This window comes from Malania oleifera, chromosome 1, assembly GCF_029873635.1.
Source record: "Malania oleifera isolate guangnan ecotype guangnan chromosome 1, ASM2987363v1, whole genome shotgun sequence".
In the NCBI taxonomy this organism is placed as follows: Eukaryota; Viridiplantae; Streptophyta; class Magnoliopsida; order Santalales; family Ximeniaceae; genus Malania; species Malania oleifera.
Window position 1 is genome coordinate 138,283,814 of NC_080417.1, and position 17,151 is coordinate 138,300,964.

The window sequence follows — 17,151 nt, forward strand, 5'->3', positions numbered from 1 at the left end:
AATACAATGAAAATGTAATCTAGAAATAAGTTCTACAAAGATCATTCTTCTTTCTTACAGGTGACTCAGTTTATTGAGGTGAAGATTTCAACAGTTTGTTGAATAAATAACGAAATTAATTCATTGACACGAATAAATATCAAAAGGAAAAGGAATGAATAGTGGAAGACAGGAGGAACGTACCAAGGATTCATCAGAACCGAAATAATTGAGTCAAATTGAATCGCTAATAATAACGTTTCCTGAGAATTACAAAAAAAAATGGAGGCGGAAAATTCACAGCTAAAAATAGGAATTGAATGACAACGGAACATTACAATTTACACGTGCGAGGAGCTTACATCTTCTCCGACGCCAGATACATCTGCACTTGTCCGCTCTCTCTCTCTCTCTCTCTCTCTCTCTCTCTCTCTCTCTCGCTCTCTCCCTCTAATTTCAACAGTTTGTTAACTATTTATTTATTTGCCCAATTGACCGCCATTGAGGCGAACACAGAAGACTAAATTACACAGATTATCAAGCTCAAGATTATCGGTAGAATATCCTGAAAATAGAGTAATTATTATAAAAGAAATCAATAATTTACATAGAAAAATATATTACTCTAAAAAATCAAACAATAATACAATTTTTTTTCTTACGAAATTAATAACAAGGAATGTGCAAAAAATGACTATTCTTAAATTTCATAATGGAAATATCTTAATTATTAACCTCAAGACCAACTTAGAAATAAATAGGGGCAGAAATCAATCTTCGCGTTAATAACCAAAAATAAAAAATTTCACTTGACGGTATGAGCAAGATTAGCTTTAAAAGATAGTCAGAGGAAATTGATTTTCCCACAGGAAAACAAATTAAAGTTGGGTATATTATTCTGCTTCATGCAGACATGCTCCTCTGAATGTTTAATCCGAAATGCAACTGATTTTGCTCTCTATATCTACTACATTTCCACAAAAATAATTACGAGGTGTCAAGTGAAATTCCAAAAAAGATTATGAAAATGATATATAATCTATTGATGCAATATTGTTTGGCAGCTGATTACAGGAATGCAGTGGAATACATAATTAAGTTCAAAGAGGTATACAGAAAAGAGAAGGGAAAGGCATGTCTACAAATACAACATGATAAAAATGTTTCCCCAGGTTTAATTTAGTTCTCACTCTTTTAACAAGTGACTATTGCAAGGAAGGGCTGAAGGACAGTTTTAGCATTGGGATGATCCCACTCCAATGATTCCCACCATTCTTTTTCTCCAACACTGATTTCTTTGAGAGTTGAGGGAGGAGATGGTTGCCCATCCAGCTGCAGAGGAAGATGGAGAGGAAGCATCTTCAGCTTCGGACACTGCATTATTTTAACAATTTGAAGAGAATCACATATCATCTTTCCCCCATAGATGATTTGCAATTCTGGTAGGTGCATCAACTCTAAAGTCTTTAATTTTTGGAGGCTGATTGTTTTAGAATCATTATGGATATTGTTTGAAGTTGAACTAGAGTCGGCAGTTTGAGCAGTTGTCCCTCTGTCGTCGTCCTGTGCTTCTACTATTATCTCCTCCATTAGAATAGAATGGCCGATCACAAGATCTTCCAGGTTTTGGAGATGGTGAACTAACCCGGCGCTGAACAGGTTTTTCATTTGCAAACAATTTTCGATTCTTAAGACCTTGAGAGCAGAAAAGTAAACATGTGTGGTTGTGAAGCCATCGACTTCTCCTCCTTTTTCTTCCCCATAAAGGACAGATAAATTCACTAATGAATAAAGTTGCAAGTTCTTAATACATGGTAGATGAGGAAGCCTCTTTAGCTTTGGACATCTGACTACTTCAAGAAAATGGCAAGACATTGCTCTCCTGCAGATGCTCTTCAATTCTGGTAGGTCTTGCAGAAACAGTGTGTGTAAAGTTGGGATAGTACTGGTTCCTCCTCCTCCTTCATCACCCGCTATTATCTCCTCCAGTTGCCTGCAGCCCCGGACTCTAACTGTTAGTGGACTGTAGAGATACTGCTGAACCAACCAATGTGGGAATAAGTTCTTTATTGTCGGGCAGTCAATGATATACAACTCTTTGAGGCTGGAAAATGTACCATGTCGAAGCGCAATGCTTCCAGCAACTCGCAGCAATGGTGGACAAAGTTCACATACACTGCTCCAAAGTGCACATAAATTGCTCCACTTGCTAAGCGTTAGGCACTCGACATTGGGGAGTATTGAATGAACAAGGACTTCTGCCCCATCCCCACTCATATTCACACTACACCCATCTAATTTTACCTCTTTAGAAAAAATTCTAATTCTAAATGGAGGAGGTCGCCGCCAATTACCAGAATTTACGCATCCAACTTCAATATAGTAGACATCCATCTCTTCAGGAAATCCAGTAAAACAGCTCGAATCGTAGAATCGGCCAAAAAATTCTTCAAGATGCCTCATTTGATGTAGTGTCTCTCCTTCTACAACTACATTCTCATTGTCAACAGCCATTGACAACCTTCTAAGGTTGACCAACTTCCCCATACCTTCAGGTGCTTTCTCTATCGCAGTTCCTCCAAGGTCCAACTCCTTCAATGGCTGAAGCTTTGCTAATGAAGGAACATGTTTTAATCTCCTACAGCCTTCCAGCAATAATGCAGTCAGATTCTCCAAGTCCGAAATGGAATTTGGTAGTTTCTCCATGTACACATTACAAGATAAATCCAGAACTTTAAGGGCACGCATCTGCGCGAAGAAAGAGTCTGGAATTTTCTTCAAACCACGATTTTCCCCCAGCATCAAGGTTAGAAGTCTAGGACATCTTGGCGATCTCCCTTCCTTAATCTCTGTTATACTATTCCTCATTAAGGAAACTCTCTCAAGATCTTCTGTCCACTCCTGCTCCTCCGGTATTTCTCTCAATCCAAGCCCAGCTTTTACCATGAATCGAGGGCCTGCAGCTCCATCAGTACCACTATTCTCTCCACTTATCCATAGCGCCATATCTCTTACCAAATCATGCATTTTCACCCAAAGTTTATCCCTATTTGTTGTCGGATTTTCTAGTAATGAGACATTTTCCAGTTCATTTAATATGTTGTGACCCTTGTCAAACTTTGCCTTCCTGCTGTCCTTTCCATTCTTTATTAGTCCCTCGGCAATAAAATGCCTAATTATTTCCTCCCTTCTGATTACATGATCTTCGGGATACAATGCGCAATATAAGAAACACTGCTGCATTATCAGATTCTTCAGGCGACCATAGCTGATTCTCAGTATAGAGAAGACCTCCTCGTCCATGTCAGTTCGCCCTGCCTTCGACTCTCTAAGTTCTTTCAAAACAGTACTCCATTCACGAATATCATCCACTCCTCGCATGCTTCTGGCCATTGTAATTATCCCAAGTGGCAAACCCCCACACTCCCCAGCTATATGCCTTGCAGCCACTTCCACATCAGGAGAAATCTCATCATAAGGCTTGAGCTTTTCCATAAATAAGTCCCAAGCTTCATCCTCACTTAAAGGCTCCACTTTGATTTTTCTTTGGCAACCCATCCTGAGACATACTGATAATGATCGTGTGGTTAGAATCAACTTACATTCATCCGGCCCAATAGGTATCCCAACCTTTTCCAGAGTAAAATGCTCCCACATATCATCTAAAATGAGCACAGCTCGCTTCCTATTCGCCAATGCTCTGAACAACATGGCTGCTCTTTTCCTCTCATCGTTCTCTTCTACAAGAAGATTTGTAATGCCAACTACTTTTGCAATGTCACCTTGCAATTTGTAAATGCTGAATTGTTGGGATACAGTGACCCAGTAAACATGATTATATGTTCCAGGGTTTTTTAAGAGTTGATTGTGGATATGCATTGCCAGTGTGGTTTTCCCAACACCCCCCATTCCATAGATGCCAAGGCTGAATACCCTATCATCCATTATGCATACCCAGAGTTTTTTCATGCTCTCTTCTGCTTTTCGACCCACTAATTTCATTGTCAGCAGTTCTTTCGGTTCATCCCCGTCAAGTGTGAGACCTTCAGGAAACTTACTTTGCTCAATAAGTTCTTCCACCTCCCGACTGATTTTCTCAATTTGATTCCCAATGCCAAGATGTATGCGTGAAAGAAATGCATTCCCTTGGACTTCTTGTTCTGTTCTTTGAAATTCATCTTTTTTGGTATGTACATTTCTCAACCAATTTTCAACTTCTTTCCTTCGCTTCCTTCCCATTTGAAACTCCAAATTTCGAAGTTCTGTTTTTCTGTCAGCCTCACAAGCTTCCAACAATTCAATCTTTCGTTTGAGAGTATGCATTCTCTTGCCAAGGCTCATGTAGTTGCCTAATCCTTCTGCACAACTCCATAAGAAATTCATTACTACCTGACAACAAAAGAGTGAGGCACTATCATATTTAATCAAATAAACTAAAAAAAATCCATGAAGAACTATTAATAAGTTAACACCATTTAAATTTAGAAAATTTTGTTATATATACATGTTATAGAATTACAATAGCGGAGTTAGAATTAAGTAATTTGACGGCCTAAAAATCAAATGACCAAATTTGATTCATAATTGTGGGAGATGCAACACAAAAATAAATATGTATGCATTATAATAAAATATAATATTTAGTATGAATTATTCATAAAATTTAAATACAAATCATAATTAAATATTTAATCGAAAAAATTTAAAAAATTACAAAAAATAATTTTTATAAAGTCTTCAATTTTGTTCATGCTATTATTTTCTACAAAAAACAAAATAAAATTGTCAAAATTTTCAAGTATTTCAACATTTATAATATTTTAATGATATAAATACATAGATTTTATCAGCATGATTGTACTCCAAATAAATAGAATTATATGCTAGTATAGTAGTATAACAATCTAAATAAATTAAGCTAAATACTTGTAATATTGTTCACAACAAGTTAACGAATTATGTAGTAAAAAGTATGAACTTATCTCATGAAAGTATAGATTACCCTAATGGAAATAATCTGCAAAATATTATTAGGAACAAAATGGTCATAGCATATGGATTTGATAGCTTATATTAAACAAAAAGTGTTGTCATCATAAAGCAACAGTGCAAAATCTTTTGTTAGTTCATAAGTTAGAATAGAGGATGAATTGCTATTATCAAATTTTACCAAATGTTAGTTGTTTTATGATTACAATATTTTCTGTTGTATAAAGATATCAGATCTTTATATTGCTATCATTCTATTCTAAGAATAAACATTGTGCAACCCTTAATAATTTGCCCAAGGTATTTTTACAATATTAGCATTTGTATCTCTTCTGTAATATTACAACTTTCAATAATTCACTTTAGAATCCAAGCTGTAAAAAATATCCAACTATTAATCAATATAAATTTATAACCCTAATTAATCTATTTAATTTATCACATTTAAAAATATGCTACAAGTAAATAATTAATATTATAATTTGAATTTCTATGTACATAACATAATTATGCATTGGTCACTTTGAATATTTACATAGTTACGTACATAATTTAACTTGGTTTTCAAACTAATTAATATTCATGAATGTTCGTAATTGCATAACTAGTTCGGTTTATACATGTCCGTAATTATATTAGTATGTGATTATGGTATTGTCTATATTAATTATTTATAATTAAATTATATAATTATGTAGTTAATATTATAATTAATAAATCTACATGCAAATTTATAATTATGAAAAACTCGGCTACAATATGTACGTAAGTATACAATTATGTATATCGGTATATGTTAGTAATTTGATTTACTTTTATTTTTCAAACCAATTAATATGCATGCATGTACGTAGTTTACATAATAAAATAAATTTAAATGTCCATAAGTTTATTGGTATGCAATTATATCAATTGTTGAGTATGCTTATTATTTGAAATTTAACACATAATTATGTAATTAATACCGTTATTCAAAAATCTATGTACATAATTTTGTATTTATGAGCAATTATAAATGTATACAATTAGTTTGGTTCATACGCATGCATGTCTGGTTCGGTTTAAATATGTTCATAATTATGTAGTCAAGTAATTAAACAACACAATTAAACTGTTAATTAATACTATAATTTGAAAATGTATGAACATAAGTTTATAGTCATGGACAATTCTATTTGAAAATGTACGTAATGGCACAATTATGTATATACATAATTGATTTGGTTTGGTTTTCCAAACCAATTAATATGTAGGTATGTATGTAATAACGTAATTGATACAATTTAGATATCTCCTTGATTATATAAATATGTAATTATAGTATTAGTTACACATACCATTTGAAATTAATATTCATAAGTGCATAATGAATTCTATAATTCAGATATCTAAGTATATAATTTTGAAATATGGTAATAGTTTGGCCCAAATATGCAAGTACTTACATAATTATATACACATAATTGGTTTTTTTTCACTTATAAGTGTACGTAATTATGCAATTATGAGTGTATACAATCAGTTTGATTTGTTTATGGAAACCAACTAATATGCATGTTGCATGCATGCATGTACGTAATTACATAATTAGTTGATTAAGATATATCCATAATTTATAAATATGTACATAATTATTAGTATTGGTTACAACTAACTCTTAAAATTAAACTATATAATTGATTACAAAACCAATATTATACTTTGGAAATCAATATACATAATTTTGTAATTCTGGATACATCAATTTAAATATACATTATGTAATTATGCAATTATGAGTATATAAAATTGGTTGAGTTCGGTTATGCAACCAATTAATATACATGCATGCATATACGTAATTACGTAACTCATTGGTTAAGATATGTCTATAATTATATTGACACGTAATTATAGTATTTTCTATAATTATCATTTGAAATTAAATTATATAATTTATTGCCTAAATTATAGCTCATAAATTTTTACATAAGTTCGTAATTATTGACATGTTGTTTCAAATATGTACGCAATTATGAGCATACTCAATTGATTGATTCGATTATGCAAATCAATTCATATGAATGCATGCATGTACTTAATTCATATGATAATGTTTGAACATAATTATAAGTTTCAAAAGATTTCAACAATTGATTTCGTATGCTTTAAAATTAAATGAGCAAATGAGTTTAGCTGTCTCTAAATGGGTTTATCCATGTCTAAATGGGTATGGGTCATAAATGAGTCAAATATTTTATATAAATCGATCATAAATGGATCAATGGGTCATAAATGATCCTACCCATCTTAACATACCCACCCATTTAACAAGTCTACCTACAATAAATCAAAAGTTTGAAATATTGGAGAAGCTTTAGTCTTGAACTTGGTCAAGTTTGACTATTTATCAAACATTATTATCTTACATTTTAAAAATATAAATATGACCTAAATTTTATTTACCATTAGTGAAATCTACCAAATAAAATTTATCATTAACTGTGCGGGAAGAGTTCTAATTCTTTCTCAGCGCATGTGCTAGTGTTCTTGAGTTAACTTGCGCCGGAGAATATCGATCTTGGTCTTGATTATTTTTTCTCACTGTTTCTGATATTTGTCTGCTGATCTTTGATCATTTTGCTAGCTGAATGATCTGTTTGGATGCTCAACTGGAAAATATTGGTGAAGATTTGTTGAAATTTACTCGTGTTGATGTACGTGAGCTGATGGCAACCTCAAAAGAAGATGCAAAAAAAATTCTGGTCCTACTGCTACTAAAGGAAGAAAGTTGGAGGAAATTATTTGATACATCTTCTTCGAATGATTTGAATCTTCAGTATTTCAAGCCTTCTTGTATAATGGTAGAATCATTGTTGAACCTCCTATAGATTTTATACAAGATGGGTTCTGAAAAATGGGGAGATTTAGTTGGAAGGAAGTTTCTTGGGCAAATCCAATCCATATTCTTATGTGAAACCAATAATTGAAAAAATTTGGATGAAAGCAGGTGAAATTGAAATCTTTTCTCTGGCAGCAGGGGTTTCATGTTTAAATTTCCCAGAAATGAAGGAAAATCATTGGTTTTGGAGAATGGTCCATGCTTCATTCGCAATTATTTCTTTGCCCTTGGGATCCTTCGGCTGAAGGCAAGAAAATTCAGTTGAATAAAATTCTTATGTGTGTAAAATTTTTTGATATACCCGCTATTTTCGGGACAAATGTGAGATTGAGCTATATAGCAAATGTAGTGGGAATCCCTTTGTTCTTGGATTCTAATAATAAAAAGATGAAAAATCTTTCTTATGCAACAATTTGCATTGAGATAAATTTCAATGATGATCTAGCCTGAGTTTGTTGAAATTAGAGTCCCATCAGGGCAACTTGTTAAGATTGATATAGAATATGCTTGGAAACCTAAAAAATGTTCAAACTGTTCTAATTCCTGGCATTCTTTGAAGAGTTGTAAAGCCAAAAATGTTTGGATGAGGAAAACTCCTAACAACTATTACTCAGGAGACATTGAGAGAAGAGAGTATGAAAAATGGAAATGAGAAACTCAAGGTAGATAATAAAGATTGCATGAATACAGATGTACAAGCTGATAACAGTAAACAGAGCTAGTAGTAGAAGACAAAGAAGATCAAACTGGGAGATCAAAAGAAAAAATAATTCTCTGATTTACCTGCAGATAATGAGGAAGATTAATGTTCAAATTTTTCTGAAAATGTATTATGGAAGCAGCTAAGAGTAAATGGTGAAAACTCTTTTTCCATTCTTGAGGAAATAATGGAGGAAAATGAAGAAAACCATGAGGTTATAATGTCTTCTTCCAATTCAAAAAGGATGAATTGTATTTAGAAAACTAAAGACAAGAGTGAGATAGTCCAAGAATTTTCTGCGGATGCCAGATATGATTCTAAAATGGGGAGGAAGAATTCTGTCAAAGAGGAAAATCAAAAAGGTAAGAAGAAGGATAGACCTGCTAAAGGTCAGACAAAATGTGCCTGAACCAAAAGAATCAAAGTTGCAGTATGGAATATTAAGGGCTTAAATGACCTTTGAAGCAGAAAGAGGAAAGAAATTTTATTAAGTCTGCTGACATTCAGTTGGTTTGCTGGAACATAAAACTCAGGCTGATTATTTTTCTAAAGTTACTTGGATCGTTCAAAAAGACTGGTGCTTTTTGCATAATTACAGTAGATCAATGGAGTTTGGAAGAATATGGGTTGGATATGACACAAACACTATAACAGTAGTTGAGGTAGTCTCAAGTACTCAGCATAAGGTTCAATTCATATCTAATTTGGTTCTCGTTCATCAATGGGTCAAATTTTCAATCTGAGAGAGTAGATCGGACAGAATCAGTTGCCTTGGGAAGCAGAACCATGGATATGTTGTGGTTGGTTTTGAGATTTTAACACAATAAAAAAAATTCAGAAAGTTCAATAGGAATTACTGCTGGTAATTGGTTAAGGGTTGAAGATTTCAATCAGTTTTTGTCATCAACTGGCCTTGAAGATGTCCCATGAATTGACCCTCTTTTCTCCTGGTCTAAGAAAAGAGATCAGGGTTCCGTAGCCAGAAAGTTGGATAGAACTCCTGCTTCTAGTCTCATTTTCTTTAACTTCTCTCATCTGAGCTCTGAATTCATTGGCCGAGCTATATCAGATTACTGTGCTGGACCTGCTGGTATTGTTAACATTCAGATTCAAGAAATGGCTAAGCTTCCTAAAAAGCCTTTTAGATTCCATAATTGCTGGACCAAACACAAGGCTTTTTTGGGATTGGCGTCTAAAGTTTGGAATTGCAGTTTTCTTGGATCTCCATGTATAACCTTTGCAAGAAGTAGAAACTTCTCCAAGTCTCCTTAAAGGAGTTTCATATGATGCACTTTGCTGGTAAGGACAGTATACTTAAAAAATCAGAAGGCAGATTTAGTTTCAGCTCACTCTAACTTTCCTGAAGGATCTTTGGATATTCAAGCTTTAAATTCTAAATTTCATTACTATCTTGAGTTGTTGTAGACTGAGGAAGAGTTTTTATAGCAAAAATCTAAGGCTGACCAGCTGAGTCTGGGGGACAAATAACTGTCTTTTGTCCAAAGTCTGCCAGGCCAGAAGGGTAAAGAGTCAAATAAGATTCATTATTGATACAAACAGAAAGAGACTTCTGGGTTTTGATGATATTTCAAAATAATTGCTGGCTTTCTTCTCAAATTTATTGGGTAAATGGAACAAGTAATTCCCTGCAACTCTGATTATCTCGAAAATGTTCTTAATTTCTCTTGGGACAATAATGCTAGGAATGCTTTAAGCAAAACTGTTGATGATGATGAAGTTAAGATATCTATTTTCCCCTTTTCGGATGGGGAATCCCCTGGGCCGGATGGATTTAACACAAAATTCTATAAACACTGTGGGGTAATGCCTGGAAGGATGTCTGTGATGCTGTGAAATCTTCCTTTAGAGACTCAAGACTGCTAAAGAAACTGCTACTTTTTTGGTGTTAGTTCCTATTGTTAAAAATCCAGCTTACCCAAGTGATTTAAGGCCAATTGCTTGCTTCAACATTGTATATAAATGTACAACCAAGATACTTGATAACAGACTTTAGCGTTGTCTGCCTTCCTTTATAAGTTTGAACCAAACTGCATTTATAAAAGGGAGAAATATCATTGATAATTCTTGTTGCTCAAGAGCTGCTTCATCTTTATCATCTTGATAAAAAACCAGCAAGATTTACCTTGAAGGTTGATTTGAAGAAAGCTTTTTATTCAGTGAACTGAGAGTTTGTTATTCAGATTTTGAAATGCATTGATGCTCAACAGTTTATTCAATGTATTACCAAGATACTTGATAACAGACTTTAGCATTGTCTGCCTTCTTTAATAAGTTTGAACCAAACTGCATTTATAAAAGGGAAAAATATCATTAATAATTCTTGTTGCTCAAGAACTGCTTCATCTTTATCATCTTGATCAAAAACCAGCAAGATTTGCCTTGAAGGTGGATATGAAGAAAACTTTTGATTCAGTAAACTGGGAGTTTGTTATTCAGATTTGAAATGCATTGGAACTCAACGGTTTATTCAATGGATTAAGGAATGTATTACAACTCCTTTTCCCAAATTCTTATGAATAAAATGGACTTAAAGATGAGCTATATAGGAGGAAATGTAGTGCGTTTGGATGGTGGAAAAATTTGAAAGGTGAAGGGTCAAAGGGAATTAGCAAATCTGAAAAGTTCAGAAAATTATGATGGAAAGGGTTTGAAAAGGGGGTTTCCCGGTTAATTTTGTTTAGTTCTTTTATGGGATCTAGTGTTTTTTTATTTTATTTTTCTTCTTTTTTCGTTTGGTGGACTCCTTGTCCACGCACGTTGTGCCTTCTATTCTTTCTATCTAATATACTTTCTTCTGTTATCAAAATAATAATAATAATAATAATAATAATTCTACTAGAAGATGTTTCTAAAAAGATTTTTTCCTGGACCAACAAAATTCTTACTTATTCAGTTAGGCTGCAGCACATCAAATATGTCTTGAATAATATACAAGGTTTTTGGGCTTCTGCTCGTTTCCTCCCAAATTCCATAATTCAGGACTTGGAAGGAAAATTTAAAGCATTTCTCTAGAGGGCTATGACTGGAATACTCATTATCGTAAGGTGAACTGAGCTGATGTATGTAAACTCTGGGAACGAGGCCTTGGTCTGAAGTATCTTTCTGAATGGAAGGAAATCACACCTTTATAGCTTTTTATGGTTTATTTGCTACTCTAAAAATTTTCTGTGGGTCATATTGATTCATACTTACAGAGTAAAGGAAGATCTATATGGGCAATAAAACCTGTTATGAATAGTACATAGGCTGGGAAGATTTATGCATTCCATTGCTTCTTTTATATTACTACCTCCAAGGTCTAACTCCTTTAATGCCTGAAAGCTTTGCTAATGAGGGCACATGTTTTAATCTCTCACAGCCTCTCAGCAATAAAGTGGTCAGGTTCTCCAAGTCTAATATGGAATTTGGTAGTTTCTCCATGCCCTCATCAAAGGATAAATCAACAATTTTAAGGCACACACCTGCACAAAGAAAGACTGCAGAATTTTTTTCAAAAAATTTTCCCGCAGCAACAAGGGTAGAAGTCTACAGCATCTTGGAGATCTCCCTGGCTCAATTTCTGTAATATGGTTCCTCATTAAGGAAACTCTTCCTCTGTCCACTCTTCCTCCTGTATTATCACGCTCAATCCAAGGCTAGCTTTCACCACGAATCAAGTACCAGCTCCAATCATACAACAACTCCTTGAACTTACTTGTAGCACCATGTCTCTCACCAAATCATGCGTCTTAACTACCTTCAATAGTATTTCACATTACAGCTCCTTGTCATACTTCCTAGTAAGAGTTTTCCAGATCAATAATACAGAGTGGCCCATGTCAATATCTACTGGCCTACTATACATTTTATCTGAGTCCACCAGCAATAAAATGCCTTCCAGGAAACCTACCTTAATAAGTTCTTCCACCTAAGCATGAAAGTAATTTGCTCCTTTCAACTTCATGTTCTATACTTTGAGCTTCACCTTTTCTGCTTTTTACGTTTCTCAACCAATTTCTAACTTCTTAGTTTTTTTTCTTCCTGTTTAAAACACCAAAATTTGAAGTTATGTAATCTTGTCAGCCTTGTGAACTTCTAACAAATCCCATCTTTCCTTTGTATGAAAGTAATTTGCTCCTTTGAAATTCATGTTTTAGACTTTGAGCTTCACATTATTTTTATTTTTACATTTCTCAACCAATTTCCAACTTCTTAATTTTTTTTCTTCCTGTTTAAAACTCCAAAATTTGAAGTTCTGTAATCTTGTCAGCCTTGTGAACTTCTAACAAATCCCATCTTTCCTTTGAGAGTTTGCATGCTTTTGTCAAGGCTCATGCATTTGACTAACCCTTCAGCACAACTCTAGGACATCCATTGCTACCTGATACCAAGAGGCTGAGAGATCACTATCAATGCTTGTCAAATAAACAAAAAAAAATTAAAAAAAAATTCCTTTGAGAACTATTGATCCTTTGAAAACTACTGGAAATGAAGGAGAGATATTTCTAGAGATGTGCCCTCAAGATCCCTCCAGATCACTCCTAAAACTCCCTCTGTTGATGTTCAACCTAGCAAGAGCCCTTGACCGTGACTCATTTCAAAGAAACTTCAAAGGCTAAATCAGAAACTGGATCTGTAACATGTTTTGAACAGACAGCAAAGAAGCTAGCCTGATCAAACTCTCTCTTGACACTAAATCCACCGATACAGGTTCTGATACACCAAATTCTAAGCCTGGTAAAGCTGTTGACAACAATCACACAGTTTATAAAGAAGTATAGAGTCTTATCAAACTCCATTCCTTATGTTTATATGGTCATGTTAATAATAATAATCTAGATAACTTATGTTTATATGGTCATGGTGAAATTTTAATCTTTGAAACCAAACATGACACTAGCTTGTCTTGGATTGGTGAGGCAGGGGTCAGTAATATTCATGATCCAACATCAATGAGAAGCAACTCTTCCATCGGGGAAAAGGAGAGATGGAGGAGGAGCCACCATGGCAATCTTAATTGGAAGTTTAAGAGTTCTTTTTTATTCACGTTTATATCTGAATATCTGTTATTTGAACAGAATCGACATATACTTTGTTAGACTCATGAGCATTTGATTTCAATATACTGCAGGTCCACACAATTTGGATAACATATTTTTAAAAAAATTAAGAAAAAATGAATTAAGCATGATATTAAACTAAGTGCACATGAAGACTTGGGTAAATTAAGCGAGGGTATTTATTTGATAAGTAGATCAAGAGGTGGGAATGAATTGATCAGCCAGGATCAAATTAGTAATAATAAAATACACAGAGACATATCAGGAATGAATTAAGCTGACTAGGGCTTACAACTCGAAAGAGGAGAAACTAATTACCAGCAAGGTATCAAGGAGGCAGCCAGATAGAAGAAGGTCGAGCACCTTTGCTGAATTTGCACAACAAAGCAAGAAAATTGTCAATTGATTTGAAAAGAGGATGTAAAGGTAAAAATAATCAGCATAGATCAAATTAATCATACAGACATACAACTGAAATTGAGGTAGGGCTTATATAAAACTCGATACAAGAGGAATTACCAATGTATCAGCGAGCGAGAAGATGGGAGTAGGCAGAGCCCCTTGTTGAGTGCAAGCAGTAATTAAAGCCAGTGAGGGATGAGATCTAAGTTAAAAATGAATCGCTAATTTCAAATTACAGAGCGATGCTAAAATCAAACAAGAGAGGAGAAAAGAGCTCTGGTCTGATGCGCGCGCGTCGAAAGAGCCTCTCACACTTTGTGAGCACCGACTTCTTGATAAGGTCTTATATTTGAATTTCATGTCAAATGCATGACAATGACTACTGGACAATAATAAGTATGAATTGAATTTTTAGAACCTTAAAAAATTTTTGCGTTTTTTTACAAAACCTAAAATTCCTGTTTAAATAAAGATTTTATTTCAAGAAATAATTTTTTTTTAAAAACTTGATATTATATGCTTAAAAATTAATAAAATTAAATATCAATCATATGCATAATTAAATTTTCTTTCCATTGATTTAATATATATTTCATTTTGTTTTTCACTTTTTTTGATAGCCAAACATGGTAAAATAAATAAAGAAATAAAATTTTCATATTTCTTTTACTTCCCTATTAATTATTTTCTAAATTTTGTACAAGATCTAAAAGACATCGATTTTTTTTTATTACATAAGAATTCCAACCACCAACAAGTCCTTCGGACCCCTTGATGTAGCACTAAATCTGCGGATCAGCGTCCTCCCCTTAGATCTCGCTAATCAGGATAAAGTCTCAAAAATGAAATATTATCTGAAAAAATTGTAATAAAAAAAAATAGCAAAACCCACAAATCTACATAAATTTTGAATTTTTGGTCTATTCTTTTATGAATTTAAATAAAATTTAATATTATATTCTATCCAAACTCACATGAATCCAAATCCAATATCTCTCTCAAATACAAATAATTGAATCTTACCAACCTATGTACCTTTTTAGTGCACTACACATTTCTTCAAATACAATATAACTTACAATTGAGTGTGAGTTGGTTTGGTTAAAAATTTGTGTTCAACCAAATCCAACCCAACCCACAAATAAGTTTCCTAAACATTAAGAGAGTAAATTCAATTAAGAACTTGCGAGTAAACGCAACATAAACATTAAAAACATATGTATTTTTAATTAAAAAAAAAAACTCAGTAAGTTAATCAAAAACTTTATATATTAATCCTCAATATTTAATGGAACAAATTACAAAATTTTAGAAATATTTTTAAATTTTAATCACAAAACATTATATTAAAGCCTTCAATTTTGTTCATATTATTATTTTCTACAAAAAAAAATTATAAAAATTGGCAAGTACTTCAACATTATGATATTTAAATGATATAAATGGATCTTATGAGCATGATTGTGCTCATAATGAATAGACTTATAGGTTAGTAACTATATAAGCAGATTGAGATATTGCCATATTTGTTATTTTATTCACCACAAACAAAATTATGACATAAAATAATCTACAAAATATCTGTTTGTTGGGTACAAAATGATCATAATACATGGATTTTATACTTTGAAATTGAACAAAAGGTGTTGTCAACATAAAATTATGCAAGTCCACAACTTAAAATAAATAATAAAGTATTATTCTCAAATTTCACCATTGGAATATCGGTTTTATCATATTCTATTTCATGATAGAATAATAGAAACCTTTACAATATTACTTGTTTTATAATTACAATATTTTATTTTTTGTACATATATAAACTTTTATACTATTATCATTTTATTCTTAGAATAAATATTCCGCAACCCAGTTAATACAATCTAAGTGAATTATTATGTGCTAAGTATTTTTGCAATTTTAAATATTTCACATTAGAATACAAGGTACAAAAAGTTTTATTCAAAATATTCATCCACTATTAAAATATATGTATACATAATGAGAATTGCTTGTGGACATGGCATTAAATTTGTTATTTTAACTTTTGTTTCCACATATTTTAGAAAACATACCATCTTTATTTTAGCCTAAAATAAATCAAAATTTCTAAATATTAGAGAAGCTTTAGTACGTCTTAAATTTAGTCATTTTCAACTATTTACCAAACATTATCATCCCACATTTTAAAAATGAAAATATGTCTTAATTTTTATCAAAATAAAATTAATTGTTAATTATGAATAATAATTGATTTAAATGTTCAGTTTGAACGTATAATTGATTTTGAAATTACAATAAATAGTTAAAATCAAACACGTGATGACCCAAAAATATATATACGATTAAAGCATAATAATAATAATAATAATAATAATAATAAAATAATAAAAATGGTCATTAAATTAATATCAATACAGAAGTGTTTTTCTATAGGATCATTGATTCCACGTTTGATGCCTAAATAAGACCTTATCTTAGCGAGTGCTTAGAGACCATTGCGACTCAGTCACTCCCTAGAAGTCGACCTGGTTAAAATGAAATTTCATAAGATAAACAGGATAAATATTGTTTGTACACGTAAGTAAGTACATATATATAAAATAATGTTTTGACAGACATAATTTGTAGAAATAATGGTAAAATAATAAATGTTTCCTATGTGGGGCCCATATGAGTCCTGAAGTCGTGTGGGGTTCACATGAGTCCTGAAATTATGTAAACTCATAAAATCGTATGAGAACTAATAAAATTACGTAGGAACCACTTTGAGTCTCAAAGTTGAGTGGGGCTCACAAGACCCTGTGAGACCCACATGAGTTTTCAAAATTTGAACTTAATTTTTTTTAAAAAAATAAAGCATAACTTAATAATAATAATAATAATAATTTTAAAAAAATTAAAAAAACTAATTAATTAATTAATTAAGTAATTAATTAAGAATTAATTAAATGGGAGTGATGGTAAGGACTCCCACATGACCTCTATCCCTGTCTCATATCTAACCTATGCCTAACTCATCTCATACCCATTCTTTAATTTAAAAAAAAATATAATTTCACCCATATCTTTACACTTTTACAAATTCTATTTTCTTCCTCAAAATTTTCCTATAAATAGGAAGTTCTCAATCTTCATTT

At 32.4% G+C, this 17,151-nt stretch overlaps 1 protein-coding gene across 7 annotated transcripts in view; it reads right to left on the reverse strand.

Annotated features, from left to right (window-relative positions):
- Window positions 1-998: 998 nt before the first annotated feature.
- LOC131144184 (putative disease resistance protein At4g10780) overlaps window positions 999-17,151 on the reverse strand; it is a 114,458-nt gene continuing 98,305 nt past the window's right edge. Inside the window, exons 1-3 of one of the 7 annotated variants that reach the window (XM_058092691.1) lie at window positions 14,129-14,378; window positions 13,928-13,977; window positions 999-4,337 (exon numbers count right to left, since the gene is read on the reverse strand). In XM_058092691.1, coding sequence (XP_057948674.1) covers window positions 1,174-4,320 — 3,147 coding nt within the window. In that variant the 5' untranslated portion in view covers window positions 4,321-4,337; window positions 13,928-13,977; window positions 14,129-14,378 and the 3' untranslated portion in view covers window positions 999-1,173. Of the gene's footprint in view, window positions 4,369-13,901; window positions 13,978-14,078; window positions 14,379-17,151 lie in introns of those variants that run through there. The other 6 variants (XM_058092674.1, XM_058092650.1, XM_058092667.1 and 3 more) reach the window with 6 other exon arrangements.